Source organism: Notamacropus eugenii, chromosome 2 (genome assembly GCF_028372415.1).
Source record: "Notamacropus eugenii isolate mMacEug1 chromosome 2, mMacEug1.pri_v2, whole genome shotgun sequence".
Classification (NCBI taxonomy): domain Eukaryota; kingdom Metazoa; phylum Chordata; class Mammalia; order Diprotodontia; family Macropodidae; genus Notamacropus; species Notamacropus eugenii.
The window spans coordinates 11,761,963-11,783,497 of record NC_092873.1 but is presented as its reverse complement, the minus strand read 5'-3'; the positions used below and the strand labels follow the sequence as shown (position 1 = coordinate 11,783,497).

General features: G+C 36.8%; 1 protein-coding gene across 1 annotated transcript in view; it reads left to right on the top strand.

Moving 5' to 3' along the window:
- LOC140522509 (vomeronasal type-2 receptor 26-like) overlaps positions 1-21,535 on the top strand; it is a 132,028-nt gene that overhangs the window by 30,877 nt on the left and 79,616 nt on the right. The window contains 2 exon segments of the mRNA XM_072637928.1: positions 10,106-10,160; positions 12,705-12,996. Of these exon segments, the coding sequence (XP_072494029.1) occupies positions 10,106-10,160; positions 12,705-12,996 (347 nt within the window).

Here is a 21,535-nt window from a genome sequence, read left to right as displayed (position 1 = left end):
CTTTGTTTTAGTGACATCTTTGAATAGTTTTCTTGGCTCAGGATACTTTGATAAAAATTGATGGAATTCTGAGACTTCCTCTAAGAAATAGACAGGTACTGAACGTTATTTTTTGAAAATGCACTTATTATTCTGTAATAAAGAAGAGTACAAAAATGCCACAGCCCAGATCTCTCTCATTTTCTTTTTTAAAAAAAGGATATTCAGTCACAAGACAGGGGAAGAATCTCCAGGATGATAGTAGTAATATTTCCAAGGGCAACTCCCTTCCAGAAAAAAAGATGATAGAGAGTTTAAGTAAAAAATCTGAATACAATAAGTACAAGGATAGTAAGTCAAGAACTGACCTCTAGGTAATTCTGAGGGAAAATGTATCTGTTGGTAATGTCAACAACCCTCCATTGCAGCTCCTGGCTTCCCTCTCTTCTCACAGTCCATTCATAAATATGGCACAAGTGTAGGACCCCTTTGGCTTTTACAAATTTAGAAACTTTGGAGTTCAATACTTTGCAATTTCCTTAGTGGGAGGGTTTCAGGTGTGAATATTTCTTAACTCCCAGGATAAATAGAGAACATACTATAGTATATGGTTACACACCTGGTTTCTTCTGCTCCAAATTCCCTATTCTAGGCAGAAAATTCTCATAACCCATGAGCCAAGGACAAATTTAAATGCTTCACTTTCAGAGTTAAACCCATGCAATTTCCCATACCCATGTCATCAAGCTAAGGACAATGAATCAAGGTCCTTCTGAGGACGAAGAAGACAAGATGTGTCTATCATGTTTTGCTTATGATATGATATTGTACCTAGGAAACCCTAGAGATTCAATGCAAAAACAAAGTGGAATAATGAATAACTTCAGAAAAGTGACAATTAAAATAATAAACCCACAGAAATAATGAGCATTTCTTTCAATCACCAACCAAATGAATCAGGAAACCCTAGAAAGAGAAATGTCTTTTAATATGGCTACAGATAGTACAAAACATTTGAGAACCTATCTGACAAGACACGGAAACTGTTGGATATTATTACAAAGCCCTCCATACAAATACAGAAAAATCTTAATTACTGGACAAATATTAATTTCTCATGTTTAGGCCAATCCAGTATAATCAAATGAAAAGAATCCTTAAATTAATTTGCTTATTCTTTGACATTATACAGTTCTGTGAAATAATTAATTGGCAGTTTGATTGGTATGGCAGTAAATAAGTAAATGAAAACACTATGCAAGTCAGTTTACAGATTCAATGCTTTACCAAATATTTATTTTATTTTTTTTAATTTTTCATCTTTTAACACAGTTTATAATAGATAAAATAATTCAAGCTTTTGGTCAGGTGACACTTCTTTTTTAAAGCATTTACAATATGGACCACAAAAGAATTTTTTTTAAACATTAACCAACTGAGACACAAATAATATTTAAGTTGCTAACCTCACAAGCTCTTGATTGTCTCCACAGTATTGTTAAGAATTAAAGGACCCTAACTTATTGTTGTTGGTCTAAAGTCTTATGCCTAATAGCTTAATTTTAGACTTAATCTCAGATGTTCCCCTACCAATTATCTATAATTTAATATATCTGGTATTCAGCTTACAAACTTTTGACTATAGGAAATTTCCACTAAGAGTAGGGACATTGCAGAGATACAACATCTCCTCGACTTCATGTCAGTTCCAGGCAGGATTAGATTATCCACTTGCATTCAGTCAGGCTTAAGGTCTGCCAGGTGTCAGTGGAGAAACTGAGTCAGAACAGCTGCTCTCCCACCATTCCCATGAGATCACCTTTTTGCAGTTCATACCAGCATCTCACCAGCTTACTGACATCATGGGTTGGAGGCTCAGATCACATTTCTTGCTACCCATACCTGGAGTTAGACTCAGGAGAACAGTCACTTAATAGTCCCATAGCATCTAAAAAATGGCAAGTTCCAATAACCAGGTTTCAAATATGATTATAATTTTCACTTTGGCTAAGGAACATCTTTTGAGGCAGGTCATAAGTGGCTTACATGCCTTTCTATGCATGTTCTAGTTCCTGATTAAATAGCAATCATAAAATCAAATTTACCACTAAAACCTTAACTTTTCCATCAATACCAAATTATACCCGAGGCTACCTTCCTCTAGGAAGTTTAGACTGAAATTCTTTTCCCTAAATTAAAGATGTCATTGATTTGTTCTCAGTACTTAATTCAGTCAATTGTTTTGATACTAATTGCTTTTACCTCACTTTGTAACATGGCCAATTTTTCTCCTCATCACTCCCCTCCCCCCACTTCCTAATACCTTACATTCTGATTACTCCTTCCCCCAATATACCCTCCCTTCTATCACACCCCACCCTTCCCTTATCTCCATCCTCTCTCTTTTCTTGTAGGGCAAGATAAATTTCTATACCCCATTCCCTGTAGTTCTTATTTCCCGATTATATGCAATAAAAATTCTCAACATTCGTTTCTAATACTTTGAATTCCAGCTTCTCTCCTTCCCCTCTCCCTCCCCAGCCCCACTGAGAAGGGAAGCAATTCAATACATACTACATATGTGTTCTTTTGCAAAAGACTTCCATAATAATCATGTTGTGTAGTACTAATTATATTGCCCTCTGTCCTATTCTATTCCCCTTTATTTTTTCCCCTACAATTGACCTTGTCCCTTCTCGAAAGTGTTTATTTCTCCTGACTTCCTTCTCCCATTTGCCCTCACCCCTCACCCCACTTGTTACTGTTTCTCCTTCTTTCCCGTGGTGTGATATAAATTTTCATATCAAATTTAGTGAGCATGTTATTCCCTCCTTCAGCCACATGTGGAGAGAGTAGCTCTATTTTTCCTCCCCTCTTCCCTTCTCCCTTATCTCCTCCGTTGAATAAGTTTTTCTTATCTCTTTTATGAGTTATAGCCTGCCCCATTACATTTCTCCTTTTCTCTTCCCAGAATTTTCCTCCTTCACCTCTTGATTTTTTATTTTATTTTATTTTTTTGTGTGGATATCATCGCTTCTGATATAACACACCCTGTACTCTCTATCTATCTGTGTGTATGTGTGTGTGTGTGTATGTGTGTGTGTGAGTGTGGGTATGTATGTATAATCTCTTCATCTACCCAAATACTGAGAGAAGATTCAAGAGTTAAAAATATTTTCTTTCCATGTAGTAATGTAAACAGTTCAGTTTTAGAGTATCTTTTATGATTTTTCTTTCCTGTTTACTGTTACATGCTTTTTTTGATTTTTCTCTTGGGAAGTCAAATTTTTCTATACAGATCTGGTCTTTTCCTCAACAAGAATGATTGAGAGTCATATATGTCATTGAATGATCATTTTTTCCCTTGAAGTATTATACTCAGATTTGCTGGGTAAGTGATTCTTGGTTTCAATCCCAGTTCCTTTGACTTCTGAAATATCCCATTGCAAGCCCTTCAATCCCTTAATGCTGAAGCTTCCAGATCCTGCGTTATCCTGATTGTATTTCCATAATACTCAAATTGTTTCTTTCTAGCTGCTTGCAGTATTTTCTCCTTGATCTGGGAACTCTGAAATTTGGCCACAATATTCCTAGGAGTTTCTCTGTTTGGGTTTCTTTCAGGAGGTGAATGATGAATTCTTTCAATATCCATTTTGCCCTCTGATTCTATAACATCAGGGCAGTTTTCCTTGATAATTTCATGGAAGATAATGTCTAGGCTCTTTTTTTGATCATGGCTTTCAGGTAGTCCTATAATTTTTAAATTATTTCTCCTGGATCTATTTCCCAGGTCAGTTGTTTTTCCAATGAGTTGTTTTACATTATCTTCTATTTTTTCAAATTTTTGGTTTTGTTTACTAACTGCTTGGTTTAACTCAAAGTCACTCATTTCCCTGAACTCAATTCTCTCTTTCAATGAATTATTTTGCTCAGTGAGCTTTTGAACCTTCTCCTCCATTTGGTTAATTCAGCTTTTAAAAACCTCCTTCTCCTCGTTGGCTTTTTGGACCTCTTTTTCCAATTGAGTTAGCCTCTTTTTAAAGCTGCTATTTTCTTCAACATTTTTTTTGGGTTCTCCTTTAATAAGCTGTTAACTTATTTTTTAAGGTCTTCTATTGCCTGAGCCAAGTTTAAGTCCCCTTTGGAGGCAGGGGCCTTGACTTCCTCTGACAGTATGCTTTGTTTTTCCTCATCTGAAAGGATGGGGGGAGATACCTGTTCCCCAAGAAAGTAACCTTCTATGGTCTTTGTTTTTTCCCCTTTTTGGGCATTTTCCCAGCCAGTTACTGGACTTCTGAGTTTCCTCTGCACAACCTCCTGGCCTCCAGTTCTGCCAAGCCAGTACTTGGGGACTGAGATTTAAATGAGCTGCTCCAAAGCCTCAGGGGCTTTCGACAGGGGTGGGGCTGCTATTCGGTGTGAGATTAAGTTCAGCTGCTCTGGTGGGGGCAGGACTGCCACACAGGGTTCATTTCCCTCAGGGGCTTTCTGATGAGACCTTCAACAATGGATGCAGGCTACTGCCTGCTTTGGGATCCCCATCTGCTGCTGCCTCTACTGCTTCCACCTGAGGAGGCCCGAGTTATGGGGACACCTCGCTCCCCTCTCGGCCAGCAGAGAAGACTCTCTCACTGACCTTTGGCCCCTGTGGGTTGAGGGATCTGTACTGCTGCTAGAGATTCTGTCCCTGAAACCTCCTCTGATCTGTTCCTCTTGGTGCCACGTGGCCAAGGCAGGACTGGGTTCTGCTCCATGTCCGGTGTGCACCAGACCTTTCCTGTTGGTTTTTCAGGTCATTCTGGGAAAGAAATCTTCTCCACTCCATTGTTCTGTGGCTTCTGCAGCTCTAGAATTTGTTGAGACTTCTTCTTTACAGGTATTTTATGGGCTATGGGGTAAGAGCTAAGAGTATGTGTCTTTTCTACTCAACCATCTTGGCTCCAAATATTTAAATGAGTACACTACTCAACATAATTTTTAAACTAAATTTATTTCAAGAAATGGCAGGTCTAGACTACTAAAGGAAACAAGGAATGAAATATCAAGATGAAAGGGAAGGAATGGCATTCACAGACTTAAGATTGTAAAATATAGACAACTGCCATCTAAATCACTGACAATTGCTAAAAAATCAGAGAAAGAAATCAAAGGGAGAGTCATTTGAACTCAGTAAAGCTCAGGTCTTGAGAGTTGGACTGTAAGGAAAGCCGAGGACTCCAGACTTGACCCTTTTGAGTTGTAATGCTGGATAAACCTTCTGAGAGTCTATTGAATAGAAAAGAGATCAAATATGTTACTTCTTTATGAAATTAATTTAGGTTATTCATTAGAATTTCAAATACTAAAGCTGAAGCTTAAATATTTTGTCCACCTAGTGAGAAGACAGGACTCACTGAAAAACAGTGTGATATTAATAAATATTGAAGGTAAAAGGCAAAATGGCTAGCAGAGAAGGAGATGGATGGTGTCAACTGTAAATATAGTCAATAAAGAAACAAATGAAATTTGGTTTTATATGTTCTACTTATTCTCCCAGCACTAGAGAAAACATACCAATGGGAGTCAGAATAATTTTGAACTGAAATAAGGGATATTTGAAGTGGACTTTAAACCCTCAGAGCAAGCCTCCCCTCCCATCTTGACTCATGATTTCTGTTACAGCCAAAATTGTAGTCTCCACAAATGTCAACCATAAACATGGAAATGACATAAAACAGGAATACCATAATAAAACAGGGTCCATAAAGCTGTATGATAGAAAAGGAGAGGTGCCATAGTATCCTTTGTCAACTGAAAATGCAGGCCCAAGAGGATGCCCAGGATGCCATAAACAAAGATGTCATAGAACATGAGTATCTTACATTATTATTACAGTGTCCACAAGAGAAATGACACTATTTAAGATAGTGTCTTTAACAAGGGAGAGTCATAAAATAATAAGAAAAATGTCCAATGGTGTCTGGTCCTTGTCAGAAGAATGTTCCCATTCACCTAAATCCAGCAGGAGAGTTTTGAGTTAACTCAAAGAACATGCAAGTTGTTTCTCATTCCAACTGGTGTATCTTCTCAGACTGGTTAGTTCAGGTTTTGGCCTGTGTGTGTGTGTGTGTGGCTGGGGGAGGAGTGATCAATCCTTAGTGGTTAGTGTCATGGAAATAAAGAACAAGAACTTGGAGATAGTGGAGGAGAGAAGGACTTGGCATTCAGTGGTCCATTGGGTCACAAAGAGTAATACAACTGAATGACAACAACAGCAGTGGATAAAGAAATTGAATGAACTATTAACAAATTCCCTAAGGAACAATTCCCAGGACCAGATGAATTCACAACATTAATTCTATTAACATTTTAAGGAACAATTCATCACAATACTATATTTGTATTTGAATCTAGGTTTTATCTGTAAACTGGAGAGTAGAAAAACAGAGTTGAAAACTATAGATTTATTTCCTTAATTAATATTGATGCAAAAACATAAAATAAAATACTAGCAAGAAAATTACAGCAGTATATCACAAAAAATATGTCCTATGACCAATAATTTCTTATGTAAATGTAAACCTCTTTCAATATTTGAAAAACTAGATGCAAAACTGATCATTTCCATATCAAAAAGAAGAAAAATCACATTAGATTCAGAAGAGAATTCAAGAAACTGCATGATATATTCATATTTTAAAATCTTAAATACATAGAATTAAATACATCTGTTCTTAAAATGATTAGCAATAATTATCTAAAACCAAGGGCAAACATTGTCCTTAACAGGACTAAAGTGATGTTTTCCAGTAGGTTCTGAGACAAGAGAAAACAAGACAAAAAATAAATTAGATGAATACAAATGGGAGTGAAAAGCGACATCTCTGCAGATGATATGATGAAATACTTAGAGAACACTAGAGAATCAATTCAAAACCAAGCTGAAACAAAAAACAAGTAACAAGTTAAGCAAAGTTGCGGGATTCAACATAATGCCACACAAATCATTAGCATTGTGATAAATTGGTGACTGGTTCTATCATGTCCAACACTTTGTGACCCCATATGGCATTTTCTTGACAAACGTTGGAGTGGTTTAAATTTCCTTCTCTAGTGAATTAAGGCAAATGGAGGTTAAGTGATTCACCCAGGGTCACACAGATAGAGAGTGTCTAGGGTTAGAAAACCTCAGGTTTTCCTGCCTTCAGGTCCAGCAGTGAGCCCTCTAGTTGCCAGTACTTCTATATATTACTAACAAAACTTAGATGGAAGAAATAGAAAAGAATTCCACATAAAATAACTGCAGACAATTTAAAATACTTAAGCATCTACCTGTTGAGATAAAACCAATGACAACATGAACTCAATTACAAAATGCTTATCACACACACAAAAAAAGAATCTAAACTGTTGGAGAAATATTAATTACTCCTAGGTAAGCCAAACCAATATAATAAAAATTACAATTATACTTAAGTGAATTTACATATTCAGTGCTATACCAATGGAATTGCCAAAGTATCATTTTATTGAGATAGAAAAAAACACACTACAGAAATCATCTAGCAAAAAAAAAGTCAAGAATATCAAGGGAATCAATGAAAAAATATGAAAATAGGCAGCCTTGCAACAGCAGATGATAAACTATGTTCCAAAGTGGCAATTATCAAAACTCTCTCATACTGGCTAAGAAATACGGTAGTGGATGAGGAGAAAGGATTAAATACACAATAACAAATGACCACATCAATCCAGTTTTTGATGAAGCCAATAATCTGAGCTTTTAGGTTAAAAACTCACCACCTGAGAATAATTTTTGGCAAGACTTGAAAGCAGTATGACAGAAATTATGTATAGACAGACATCACATACTGAAAACTAAGATAAAGTTAAAAAGGATAAATGATTTAGACATAAAAGGTGACATCATACATAAATTAAGAGCGTGGAAAATGGACTTCTCAAATCTATAAATAAGGGAAGAGTTTATGACTAAGGATAGTATGGATCAGAAGAAGTAAAATGACTAACTTAGAATGCATGAAATTAAAAATGTTTTGCACAAACAAAACTATCGTAGTCAAAATTGGAAGGAAAGCAGGAAAAAGAAAAAATTTCGAGAGCAAATGTCTTTGATAAGGGTCTCATTTCACAAATATATGAGAAAGTGAGTCAAATTTAGGGGGAAAATGCAAGGTATTTCTCAATTGAGAAATTATCAAAGACTATAAATAGGGAAGTTTCTGAAGAAGAAATTATAGCTATCAATAGTCACCTGAAAAAAATGCTCCAAATCACTATCAATTAGAGAAAAACATATTAAAAGAAATCTGAGATAGTGTCTTACATCTATCAGACTGACTTAGAAGACAGAAAAGGAAAATGGCAAATGCTTGATTGGATGTGGTACAATAGGAAGCTAACACACTGTTAGTGGAGCAGCTATTTAGCAGAGTGGATATAGTGATGTAGTTAGGAAAACTTATCTTTGTGGATTCTATTCCAGCTTCAGACACATTCTAGTCATGTGATCCTGGGCAAGTCACTTAATTCTGCTGAGTTTTCTTATCTGTAAATGAACTGGAAAAGGAAATGGCAAACCACTCCAGTACTGTTGCCAAGAAAACCCAAAATGAGTTCAGAAGAGCAAGATATGACTGAAATGACTGGAGAGAAACAACAAGTACTATTAGTGAAGTTGTGAAATGATCCACCTATTCTGGAGAATAATTTGGAACTATATCCAAATGGACATAAAACTTTGTACAACATTTGATACAACAGTAGCACTGTCACGTATGTAAGCAAAAGAGTTGAGAAGAAAGCAAAAAGAACCTATTTGCAAAAAGATAGCAAAGCTCACTTTGAAATAGCAAAGAAACAAAAATTGAGGGGTGGCTACCAATTTGGAAATCACTGGATAAATTACAGTATTTGATTGTGATAGAATATAATTTTGCTTGTAAGAAATTACAAGTAGAAAGTTTTTTGAAACCTTTGGAAATTCTTATTCAGTTAGATTCTTAGATCGATTCTACTCAGCTGATGAGTGTGGACCACTTTCCTAAACTTCACTCTTTCCATGTTGTTGTTTTCAGAGCTGGCATTAGATGGTTGGAAGTTTTTCATTGTTCCAGGTTGGTTTAATCTAGAGAGAGGTGTGGTCCCTAGGATTCTGGTCTGTCCTCTGACCCTTACCCAGGTAGTGCCTCTGCTCCCAGGCAGACACAAATACTAGCTCTCCTTTTTGTCCTGTAACTGTGATCATTTCATCTGCTCCTTTGCACATGCAAACCCTTTTCCACATCCTGAAAATGAGAGTTAGCATACACAATGGAACTGCCAGAAAATGCATGGTATTATACCCAGTGCTAGCACAGGTTCACCTGTAATGTCTTTCTGAGCAGTTTTCCAATCTTTTTACCATCTCTAGGCTATGAGATCCTGAAGCTGCACTTGCTTCTGTGGTCAGACCTACCTCCCAGTCCCACTGACTGATGCTCTATGACTTCTCTAACCCAAGTTTCAGATTGGATCACTGACAGCAGTGATAACTGATGAAGTACTAGTGTGGACCACTGGTATTTTTGTGATATTGGAAGAAATTTGAAAATAGCTGCAGGAGAAGGGTTGGTCCCCCAGTGAGAAACTGATTGGAAGAGACAAGAGTCCCAAAGGATAGGCAGACATATCAGGGTTCTGATCATGATTTATTGGAGGAAAGGCCACAGTGAGGAGACCATTGATTTATTAGGTTAAGTCTAGCCTGTAGTGTCAGCATAATGCTTGGTACAGAATCAGGATTTGATAATGTGCATTACACATATGGACATCTCAGAACACATGGAAGTTGTGAAGTCTCCAGGGACCAATGGCGGGGAAGGAGAGTCCAAAGTAAAATTGCTATCGTATTCACTTGAGTTTATGAAGTTTGCAAGATGAAGGATGTAGGTGCAGAGTAGCTGGGTTGGGTGGTCCCTAGAGACCATCACTCTCATATTCTGGTCAACATATTTGTTTGATTTGTGTTTGACTTGTGCCAAAGAGACAGGAAGGTGTACCTCCTTTACTAATCAATCCACAGGGAACAAAGAGAATAATATCTAGGAGCCAAAAATGTCTCATAAATATGCCCTGCTCATTCTAGCTTTTACCTTTGTCCTAAGCAGTGACCCGCTGCATATCCTGCTCTGCTTTCCCAAGTGAGAAGGACTGCTCATAGTCTGAGCATCCATTAGGAAAGAACAATCTTTAGCAACAGAGAATGTGCCTAGGGCTGCATGAACAATGACCGCCTTATATTCCCTTACTCCTTAACTCCTAAGAAATTTTTTCAATTGGTCATGGGCTTGTGGCAGCTGGGGCTTTCTTTCTCTCAATTATTTGTGAGCCTGTTTTTGCAGTTTTCTCTCTCTGAGTACCACATAGGGAAGAGTCCTTGTTCTATAGAAAGAGCTTTCAGTCCCACATATAGAAAAGAAGGGGACCTAGTCATAGGGGGCTTCTTCTCCTTGTTTCTGAACATAGAGGAAAAAATCAAAAAGGAATCATTCATATGTTCTCCTATCTGGACTGGTGTCCACTTAAGGTAAGTAAGTAAGTGTGTGTGTGAATTATGCATGTTTGTGTGTGTGTGTATGTTTATTGATGAAATAGTCATCCATATTTCTCTCTGACTAGTTTGTTGATAGATTTATGTTTTATTTAGCCTCCCAACTTTGGTTAAAGCAAAGACATTGGTTTGACAATTTCTAGAAACCTGGTATTTAGGAAGCTGATAAAGTAAAGGTTTCGTTAATGTTCAGTGAAGCAAGTTGAAAGATAGAGATTATTTATCTACACCCTATATGTTACTATAAACAGTCAGAAATTCATCCCAATAGTACAGTGGTGAAAAAGACACATCAGAGAGGAAATATACTCAAATTTGGGTTTCAAGCTGCAAAACTCTATTTACCAAGAATGGGCTTGATGGAGAACTGGTTATTAGTGCCAAATATGGAATGAATCATTCCTTATCTAAATTACATGTGACAAAGTACTTCTTGAGGTCACTTTTTAATGTTGTGCTTGAGGGAGGTTTAGGTAGAGGGAGTTTCTGTGTCCTTATACCACAAATTGGGGCAAGGTTAACTTTCTTAGGCATGAGAAAGTGAAAAAATTTAAGAATGCTTCAGTCACGACAGAGTTTCACCCAATTCAAAACTTCAAGTCTCGTCTTCATGACAGAGAGTTACCACGGGAAAAGGACAAACTCATTATCTTTGTCTATCGTCTATGATGGGCTTTAGGACATTTGATCAAAGTGACTCGACATTGCAGTTTTATCAGTATAATTATAAAATTAAAACATTTCTAAAACACCAAACAAGAAAAAGTTTATAATGACCACAAGTGACATGTCTAACAGACCACTGACAAAGTTCATTAATTGCGCTGACTTTTCAATCCTTTTATGTCAAGAAAATATAAACTATAAGGGAATTTCACTCAAATAGCAAAGAGAACATCATTAGCAGGGCATGAGCCCTGCTAAGTAATGAAAAATGACCCAGGCATCAAGAATAATTTTATTCGGTATCATTGCAATATTATCTATTTTTGAAAAGATCATTTGTTCCAATAACTCCTATTCTGAGCAATGAGACTGGTCCTTTCGAATGTTCAGAGACTGAGCTTAAATACTTTCCTTTTCAATCCTGATTTTTATCCCCCATCCTTTTACTCTGCTCCTTCCTTTCCTTCCCTTCCCCTTTCTTCTATTTCTTAACCCACTGATGGTTTTGATATTTTAGGAGGGGGCACAATGATAGGACCTGGGTTGAGAATTGTCCTTGGGAGGTCATTGCAACGAGATCAGTGATTATGGCCCAGGGTTATCTTCAAAGTATCTTCTAATTGAGTTGTGTGAGATACATGATGTTTCTAATTCTCCTCGAGGACCAGACTTTGTTTTGCCTCTTTTTATATAATCATTTCTTAGCACAGCATCTGACACATAGAACGTACTTAGAAAGTATTTATTGAGTCATTCTCTGGTTCTCAGTTATCTAACACCCAAGAGAGAAACAATATTTCCTTACCTGCATGAGACAGGAGAATGGCCTTCAGGGCCTATGAATATGCCCTGAAATTCTATATTGTGATGATCCTCCTGCTTAATTCAGATTACAGCAAGAGAGAGATGAGTACTTCCTCTACAATCCTTCAGTGTTACACATTACATTTTCTTGAAAAGTATATTTTTGAAATACATGTATTCCATTCTCACCATAAAATATTATCTTGAAATCATTATAGTACTTCTAGAACCTATATTGTCAGTATATTTTTCTATTCCTAGCTAATACATTTTGCATGGCTAAGGAGACCAATAGAAATCTTTCCAAACTGCAAGTTCAAAATTCGTGGCCACTCTTCCTATGTTTGCACAAAATCGAAAATCAGACTGCCTGGTTTGTTTCAAGACTAGGCATAGTCTACTGTCCAAAGAACATCATCATTTCTTTCTCTGCATATGAAAGCATTTGAAAGTATGTTTAGTCCAAGTCATTTATTTTACAGTTGTGGACATTGACACTCAAGGTGGTAAAATGATTTTTCCAGAACCAACTTGTTAGTTAATGTTAGCGGCAAGATTTTAGATGAGTTCTGACTCCTTGTCCAACTCTATCCCTTATGACACTTTGCTGTTTCTATGCGTATTGACTTTTGCCTGGTTCTTTACTTTTCTCATTTCACTTTAGGTCAACAATAAAGCATTACCAACATTTTCTTGCTCTTCAGTTTGCTGTAGATGAGATCAACAAGAACCCCCATTTGCTGCCCAACATAACCTTGGGATACCAGTTGCTCAATAACTTCCATCACAGCAAACTTGCTTTAGAGAACTCCCTGATATGGTTGTCAGGAAGGGGTCCAACCATCCCTAACTATAGCTGTGGCACAGAGTTCTCTTCAGTAGCTGTCATTGGAGGGATGTCATCTACACTGTCCATGGCCATGGCCACCATTCTCAAACTTTACAAAGTTCCACAGGTAAGGGATTCCAGAACTGTCATTCATTTTTACCCAATATGTTTTTTGTGTTTAAAACAGCAAATTCTTTATAATATGTTCTTGTGTGGTGTCAATCACCATGGTTCTGACCAAAGGGGATACAAAAAAGCGGTAAACAGTATCTTCAATCAGGGAACTCCTTTAATTTCACTGTAATTACCCAAATGTGACCTAAAATTCAGTTCAAAACATATTTACAAAGCAGAATGTTATGTGATGTGCTCTGTTGTGGAAACTTGTGTTAAAAATAAAGGAAATTTCAAAAACATAAAATCACACTAAACCCTTCATTGATTTTTATTGTCCTTTTTGGCCAAAACATGTATACTAACTTAATTACATTCATGAATTATTCCAACATACGTAAAGACATCTGTCTATCTCTCCATATTTCTATTTATTTAATACAATAAAATTCTGAAGGAATCACGGGCAATCACTGTATCAGCCTGTACAGATGCCACTAAAATTGGATCCTCCATGGCCTTAGTAATTTCAAGAGGTAGGCAGTTGAGAAGTCTGGAAGGAAAACTTTTTCTAATACAGATGCAGAATGCAAAATTTTATTTCTGCCCAACATAGCATCCAATTCACCTCAAATGTTGAGGATTTGCATGCTAAGGCTTTAGTGTGGTGGTTGAGTTGTTTCAGTCATGTTGCATTCTTCTTGACCCTATTTGATGTTTTCTTGGCAAAGTTACTGGAATGTTTTGCCATTTCCTTCTCTACCTTATTTTTCATATGTGGAAACTAAGGCAAGCAGGGTTAAGAAATGTGCCCAGGCTCACATAGCTAGTGTATGAGACTGGATTTACGCTCAGGTAAATGAGTCTTCCCAAATCAATCCTGGATGCTTTATCCACTTCGTCACCTAGCAGCTCCATTCTAGTTCAGAAAGGTACATTGTACGTATCCCAAAGATCATTATGGCTTTTGACTCCTGCTTTGTGGTGAGAGTGTTCTATAAGGAACAAGAAATTTTTTTGCATCTAAAATACTTAGATGCAGTACGGAGATTTGGCGTACAATAGAGGTACTTCTGGGGGAATGGTGGAGAAGATTTCTGAACAATTAGGTCTAAGAGTTTGTAGGGGGAACAGGTCAATCAGTAGAAGTAGTTACAGAGGAAAAATGACCTTCCAGGATGAGAAGACTTTTTAGTTATAGTAGGAGTTCTCCTTTTTAGGTTCACACAGTATCATGTTGGGAGATTAACGAGGACAAAAACTGTGACTTCACTAGATTTCTTGCCAAAATCCAGGAAAAGCTGAGAGAGAGAAATACTGGTCCTTTGCATGAATCACAACCTAGAATTTTCTGAATCATCAAGGTAAAACTGTCTTCCAAAAATGCACAGGTTGAATTGGTAGCAGGCAGAGAAAGTTTCTTCATGGTTGATGGACCTAACCTCAGTGGCCACTGCCCTTCACTATCCATTAAAAGAAGGCATATAATGAAATCAGTTCTCAAAATTCTTGTGTTCCCAAAGGAGAGCCAGGAAACCTGCTTTGTGCTTAGTTCTCAATTCTTAATGTAAATAAATATATAGTACTTCTTTCATCGTTCTATAGCATTTGTGAATAAGTATCTAGACATAGGATAGAATAGTATTTGAACTTTTAAGCACTGAAAAGTTAAAATTTTCTTCATTGGTCCCTTTATCCCCTAGAGTTGGGAGCAGAGATAGTAGTAGTGGCCAAGCCACCTCTTGGAGCCAATCCAGCAGTGCTTTGACCTGTTAACCAAGAAGAGACCCACTTCAAAAAATTAGTTGATCTAAGTAAGGGAGTCACCAGTCCAAAAGTGTTTTGTATTCAAAAACATTCTTCTCCTCATCCCTTTAAATTATTCCTTCTCACCACAAAGTGGCCTTTGTATCCCAGAATTTCCCACAACCCTTAGCATTCTTTTGGTCATTAGTGAATTCTTGCCAGACCCATACATTGAAAAACCTACCCTGATCAACTGTCCTTCATTGTCTCAACTCTACTTCTGAATCTCTGGATTTCCACATTATGAACATTAACCAAAAGGACCTTCTCCCTCCTTTTCTCATTTTTCTGTGCTTTTTTAGGGGTTGTCTTTCCCATTCTATGAGAAGCATCTTAAGGGCATTGACTTAATTCTCCTGCTTTTTGTACTTGTGTTCCAAGTTCTTGGCACAGTGCTAGGCACAATGTGAGCATTTTAACAAAAGTATGTTTATTTTTAGCATGTGTATAGGTTAACTTCTGGATTTTTTACTAGAAATTACAATTCTTTGTGTGGATCCATTTCTTATTCTCTCATACAGCAAGATGACAAAGTGCTACACAAAAATATGTTCCAGTTGTCTTTGCATAATGTGATGTTGTGAGGAAATAGCTGTTCATAAACTATATGCCTTCAGACTTCAACTCTGGAAACAGGATGATCTATCCATTGTTCTAAAGTAAGGACTGAGGGGACAGAAGTGATTCTGCAAAGAGAAGGTTTGTCATGGAGTCACTCCCTGGCTCATCTGGGCTGGTTCTTTGGGGCAATTCTTGTTCTTATTCATAGGTCAACTTTTTGCTTTTATGGTCAAGTAGTTTGATGTCCTGTTGCTCTTGAGCTGTACTGGAACTATCTGCTATGGCTCTGCACTTCTGTGTTCTCTTTCCAAGACTGTGATACCAGGGGACTGCTAAGGATCCTTCTCATTATTTGTATGTCAATATGTTATAACCTGCTCAGTTCTACATTTGGACCCTCATTCATCTAAGATGAGAATAATTTCAGGGACCATATGCACCAGGACATATGACAGAATGTGGGGTGAGGCATTAGAGAACAGCTAGTTGTTCTTCATCATGCCTTAGATCTCTCATCACTTCTTCCTTTAAATCAACACCTGAGAGGGGAGAAAAAGTCCAAATGACCAAAGTAAAAGCGCTTTCCATCTCATTGTATAATACTCATTTTAGGAGCCAATGAGTTATTATGTTCCAACCTTTCTTTTCTTCAATAAAATGTATTTAATATTTAAAATTTAAATATCCCAAGCATGATAATTCAATGAGCAAGTAATATGTAAACATCTTTCATATCTTTAACAAAGTGACTTTAAAGCTACAAGGGAGGCTTTTACAAAGTTGTATATTTTTCAACTTCTCCCCATTTCCTGTGATTCCTCCCTCCCTCCTTTTGCCTATAGCTTTTAAGATATGTAGAAAGTCGACATCTCTAAACTGCCTAATAATTTTCCTTCTGATGCTCTTTTGTTCTGATTTGGTCAACAGATACTCAAAGGAGCTTACATCTTAGTGATTTAAATGCTCCTAACCATAAAGCATATCACAAACCCCTCAACGCTGCCCATCATTTTTTGTTTGTTTGTTTTAAATTAATTTATTTTTAATTTTCAACATTCATTTGCACAAGGCTTTTAGCTTCAGATTTTCCCTCTGTCTCTCCCCTGTCCCTCATATGGCGTGCATTCTGATTATACCTTCCCCCATTTTGCCCTCCCTTTTATCACACCCCTTTCATCCCCTTCCCATTTTCTTATAGGGCAAGACAGATTTCTATACCCCACAGCCTATATATCTTATTTCCCAGTTGCATGTGAAAATAATGTTCAACATTTGTTTTTGATACTTTAAGTTCCAAATTCTCTTCCTTCTTCCCTCCCCATCCACCTTCATTTAGAAGCCAAGCAATTCAATATAGGCTATAGACATGTAGTTATGCAAAACAGTTACATATTAGTCATTTTGTGAAAGACTAACTGTATTTCCCTCTATCCTATCCTGATCCCCACTTATTCTCTTTTCAACTTTGACCCTGTCCCTTTTCAAAAGTGTTAGCTTCTAATTATGCCCATCCCACTTCTGCCCTCTCCTCTATCATCCTCCTTTCTCCACCCCCTCCTCCTTACTTTCCTGTAGGGTAAGGTATCAAATTTAGTATGTGTGTTATTCCATTCTTAAGCCAAATTCGGTGAGAGTAAGGTTCACTCATTCCCTTTCACTCCCCCCTCTTCCTCTGCACTGTGAAAACTTTTCTTGCCTCCTTTATGTAAGATAATTTATCCCATTCTATCTTTTCCTTTCTCCTTCTCCCAATATATTCCTCTCTCACTCCCTTCATATTCAACTTACTCTGTGCCATCTATTTATCTATGTGTCTATCTCTCTATCTACCTATCTTTCCATTTCTTTCTTCCTTCCTTCCTTCCTTCCTTCCTTCCTTCCTTCCTTCCTTCCTTCCTTCCTTCCTTCCTTCCTTTCTCTCTCTCTTTCTTTCTTTCTTTCTTTCTTTCTTTCTTTCTTTCTTTCTTTCTTTCTTTCTTTCTTTCTTTCTTTCTTTCTTTCTTTCTTTCTTTCTTTCTTTCTTTCTTTCTTTCTTTCCTTGTTTTCTTCTTTCCTTTCTTTCCTTTTTTCTTTCCTTCTCTCTCTCTTTCTTTTTCTATCTTTCTTTCTTTCCTTCTCCAGCTACCCTAATATTATCAAGGTCTCATAAGTTATAAATACCATCTTTCCCTGTAGGAATGTAAACAATTCAAATTTAATAAGTCCTGTATGATTTCCCTTTCCTGTTTACCTTTTTATATTTCCCTTGATTCTTTTATGTAATGGTCAAATTCTCTATTCAGTTCTGTTCTTTTCAGCAAGAATGTTTCAAAGTCCTCTATTTCATTGAATGTCCGTTTTCCCCCTGAAGAATTATACTCAGTTTTGCCAGGTAGGTGATTCTTGGTTTTAATCCTAGTTTCTCTGACCTCTGAAATATAATTTTCTAAGCCCTTTGATCTCTTAACGTAGAAGCTGCTAGATCTTGCATTATCCTGATTTTATTTCCACAATATTTAAATCATTTCTTTTTGAGTGATTGAAATATTTTCTCCTTAATCGGAGAACTCTGGAATTTGGCTGTAATGCTTCTAGGAGTTTTCCTTTTGGTGTCTCTTTCAGGAGGTGATCGGTGGATTCTTTACATTTCTATTTTGCCCTCTGTTTCTAGAATATCAGGGCAGTTTTCCTTGATAACCTTCTGAAAGAAGATATCAAGAATCTTTTTTTGAACATGGCTTTCAGGTAGTGCAATAATTTAAAAACTATCTCTTTTGCATCTGTCTTCCAGTTCAGTCTTTTTTCCCCAATGAGATCTTTTATGTTGTCTTCTATTTTTTCATTCTATTGATTCTGTTTTAGAATTTCTTGACTTCTCATAAACTCATTAGCTTCCATTTGCTCCATTCTAAATTAGAAGGAATTATTTTTTTAGTGAGCTTTTGGACTTCTTTTTCCATTTGGTCAATTCTCCCTTTTAAGGCATTCTTCTCCTCACTAGGTTTTTGGACCACTTTTGCCACATCTATTATTCAAAGGATTATTTTCTTCAGTATTTTTTCTGTTACCTTTAGCAGTTTCTTGACTCATTTTTCATGATTTTCTTGCCTCACTTTCCTTTCTCTTCCCGGTTTTTCTTCTACTTCACTTACTTGATTTTCAAAACCAATTTTGAGCTCTTCCATGGATTGTGACCAATTTATATTTTTCTTAGAGGCTTTTGATATAGAAATTTTGACATTGTTTTCTTCTGGTTGTATATTTTGATCTCCTTTGTCATCAATGTAAGATTGTACAATATGAGTTTTTTTTTTACACTGTTTGCTCATGAGCCCAGCCTAATACTTGACTTTCTAACTCTACATTTTCATCATGGTCACATTGTATAGAAGAGTTAAAATGAATGGGAGAAATCATATAACAAACCAAAACATCATACAAAAAGAAATGGTCTGCTACAATATGCGATTGAATTCCATAGTTTTTTCTCTGAATGTGGAAGGAATTTTGCCTTAAGAGACCACTGGATATTTTTTAAGTCCTTGCCTTGCAATGAAGTTCTAAGTCTACCAGAAAAAATCCTCGCACACTGTGGTTTTTGCTGTGTACAAAGTTCTGCTGGTTCTGCTCTTTTAGCTCAGCGTCAGATCATATAAGTCTTTCCAGGCATCTCTGAAGTCTTCCTTTATAATTTCTTATAGTACAATAGCATTCCATTACATTCATATGTCATAATTTGAGGGCAGCTAGGTGGTGCACAAGATAGAGAACCAGTGTAGGAGTCAGAAAGACCTGAGTTCAAGTCTCACCTCAGACACTTGACACTCACTAGCTGTGTGACTTCGGGCAAGTCACTTAACCACAATTGCCTCATCCTGTGTCACCTCCAGTCATCCTGATGAATATCTTGTCACTGGTTTAGATGGCTCTGGAGGAGAAGTGAGGCTGGTGCCCTGCACAGCCCTCCCTCTCTCAAAACAAAGTAAAGTGAAAGTCATCTCATTATTTCTCTGATGGCATGGACTTCTTTGGCAATGAAGGATGAACACACATACTATAATTTATTCAGCCCTTCCACAATTGATGGCATCCCCTTGATTTCCAGTTTTTGGCCACTGCAAAGAGTGCTGTTATCAATATTTTTGTACATGTGGGACCCTTTCCCATTTTTATGATCTCTTGGGGATCATATCTAGAAGCAGTATTGCTGGGTCAAAGGGTATGCATAGTTTTTTAGCTCTTTGAGCATAGTTAAAAAGTTCTCTCAAGAGTGGTTGGAACTCTCCCACATCTTCTCCAGCATTTATCATCTTCCTGCTGTGTCATGTTTGCCAATCTGATAGGTGTGATGTGGTACCCCAGAGTTGTTTTGATTTGCATCTCTCTAATCAATAGTAATTTAGAGTATTTTTTTATATGGCTATAGCTATCTCTAATTTCTTCCTCTGAAAGCTGCCTGTTCATATCCTTTGATCATATATCAATTGTGGAATGATTTGTATTCTTGTACATATGACTTGGTTCTCTATATATTTTAGAAATGAAGTCTTTATCACAGACACTAGATGCAAAAATCCTGTCCCAGTTTTCTACTTCCCCCCTAATCTTGGTTGCATTGGGTTTGGTTGTGCAAAAACTTTTCAGTTTAATGTAGTCAAAATTATCCATTTTGCCCTTCATAATTCTTTCTATCTCTTTTTTATTAAAAAATTCTTCCCTTCTCCATAGATCTGATAAGTACACTATTCCTTGCTCCACTAATCTGTTTATACTATCACTCTCTTCAGTAGTATGGAATTCAATATCTGCATATTTTATTACTTTCTGCTGTTTGGGAAGAGAATTATAGCAGGACAGATTTAAGTGGAGAATGTTATTGTAGGCCATAGAGATATTTTGCTTTCCGATTTCTACCAGGCTAGATGATGAGGAAGAGAAGTTGGACTAGAATTCAACAAGGAGATAGATAAGTTCTTACAGCATGATGATTACATGGGATATGTTCAAGGAACTGCCCACAAAAATCAACTTATTGAATCATGGTCAACATGTTGCTCCACTGAGGGAGAAATAATCTTAGTATATGACTCCATTATCATATGAGAAAAAATATGAAAATAAATTAATGATGCTTACTCCATGTTTCCTTCCAAGACATTTCACATGGTGACAAAGTCATAGTAAGAAATCTTGGTGGTTATGGAACAGGGAAGTTAGGAGACTAATGAGAAACTACTCTGCACCTAGATGTGAAAGGCATGGCAACTTGTCTGTTTACATAAAAGATGTTGAGATTGAAAGAAGTCTAGTAAATACAACTTCTGAATTGGTCATTTACTTTCGTTCCTAAATGAGAAGATTGAGAGTAGAAGACACTAATTTCAATACGCACTAAGGAAAAAAAAGTTCATGTTCCATGTAGGTGAAGACTATTTCATTCAGTATTATTGTTCACAGACCTACATTCCACATGACCACTGGGGGACCATAATTGGTCAATTGATTGGAAGAAGATTATGGGGCACCCTTTACTAGTACTGGGTTTAGGCCATTTTTCTTTTTTCATTGACCCTTAACAGTTCGCAGTCTTAGTTCCAGGGCCAAAAGGAGAAAAGAGTTGCTATCTTAGGGTAGAAGAGGTCCTGGTCACAATTCCAGCATGGGGAGGAGTACTTGTGGTCACTCATATTGTAGTATGGTCCCTGGTGTCAATATCAACAAAGAGAGGATCACTGTATAATAGCAATTATATCTACAGGAAACCAGGAACCAGTTTACAGTCCCAAGACCAGAAGGAGTGGTGGAAGGGAAACATGAAAAACAATCTTCCGTTCTCAGAAGTAGATAAATCTAGTCATACAATAAATAAAAAAGGAGTTAAGGAGATGAATAGAATTTTAGAAAAGTTAAATATAATAGACATTTGGGGAGAGTCCAGTGGGAATAGAGGGGTTTACTTCTTTTCATATGTATGTGACACTATTAAAAAACTACTATGTTTAGGCATAAAAACTGCATATGCAAATGCAGAAAAAAGTATTAATGCATCATTTTCCTATAATAATGGAATAGACTTATATTCACTAAAGGTTTGTGGGAAAATGGATTAAAATTAATTTAGAAACTACATAATTTGATGCTAATGCATTGGGGGTGGCAAAGAACAAATCATAGAAACAATAAATAAGACAGCATATCAAAATTTA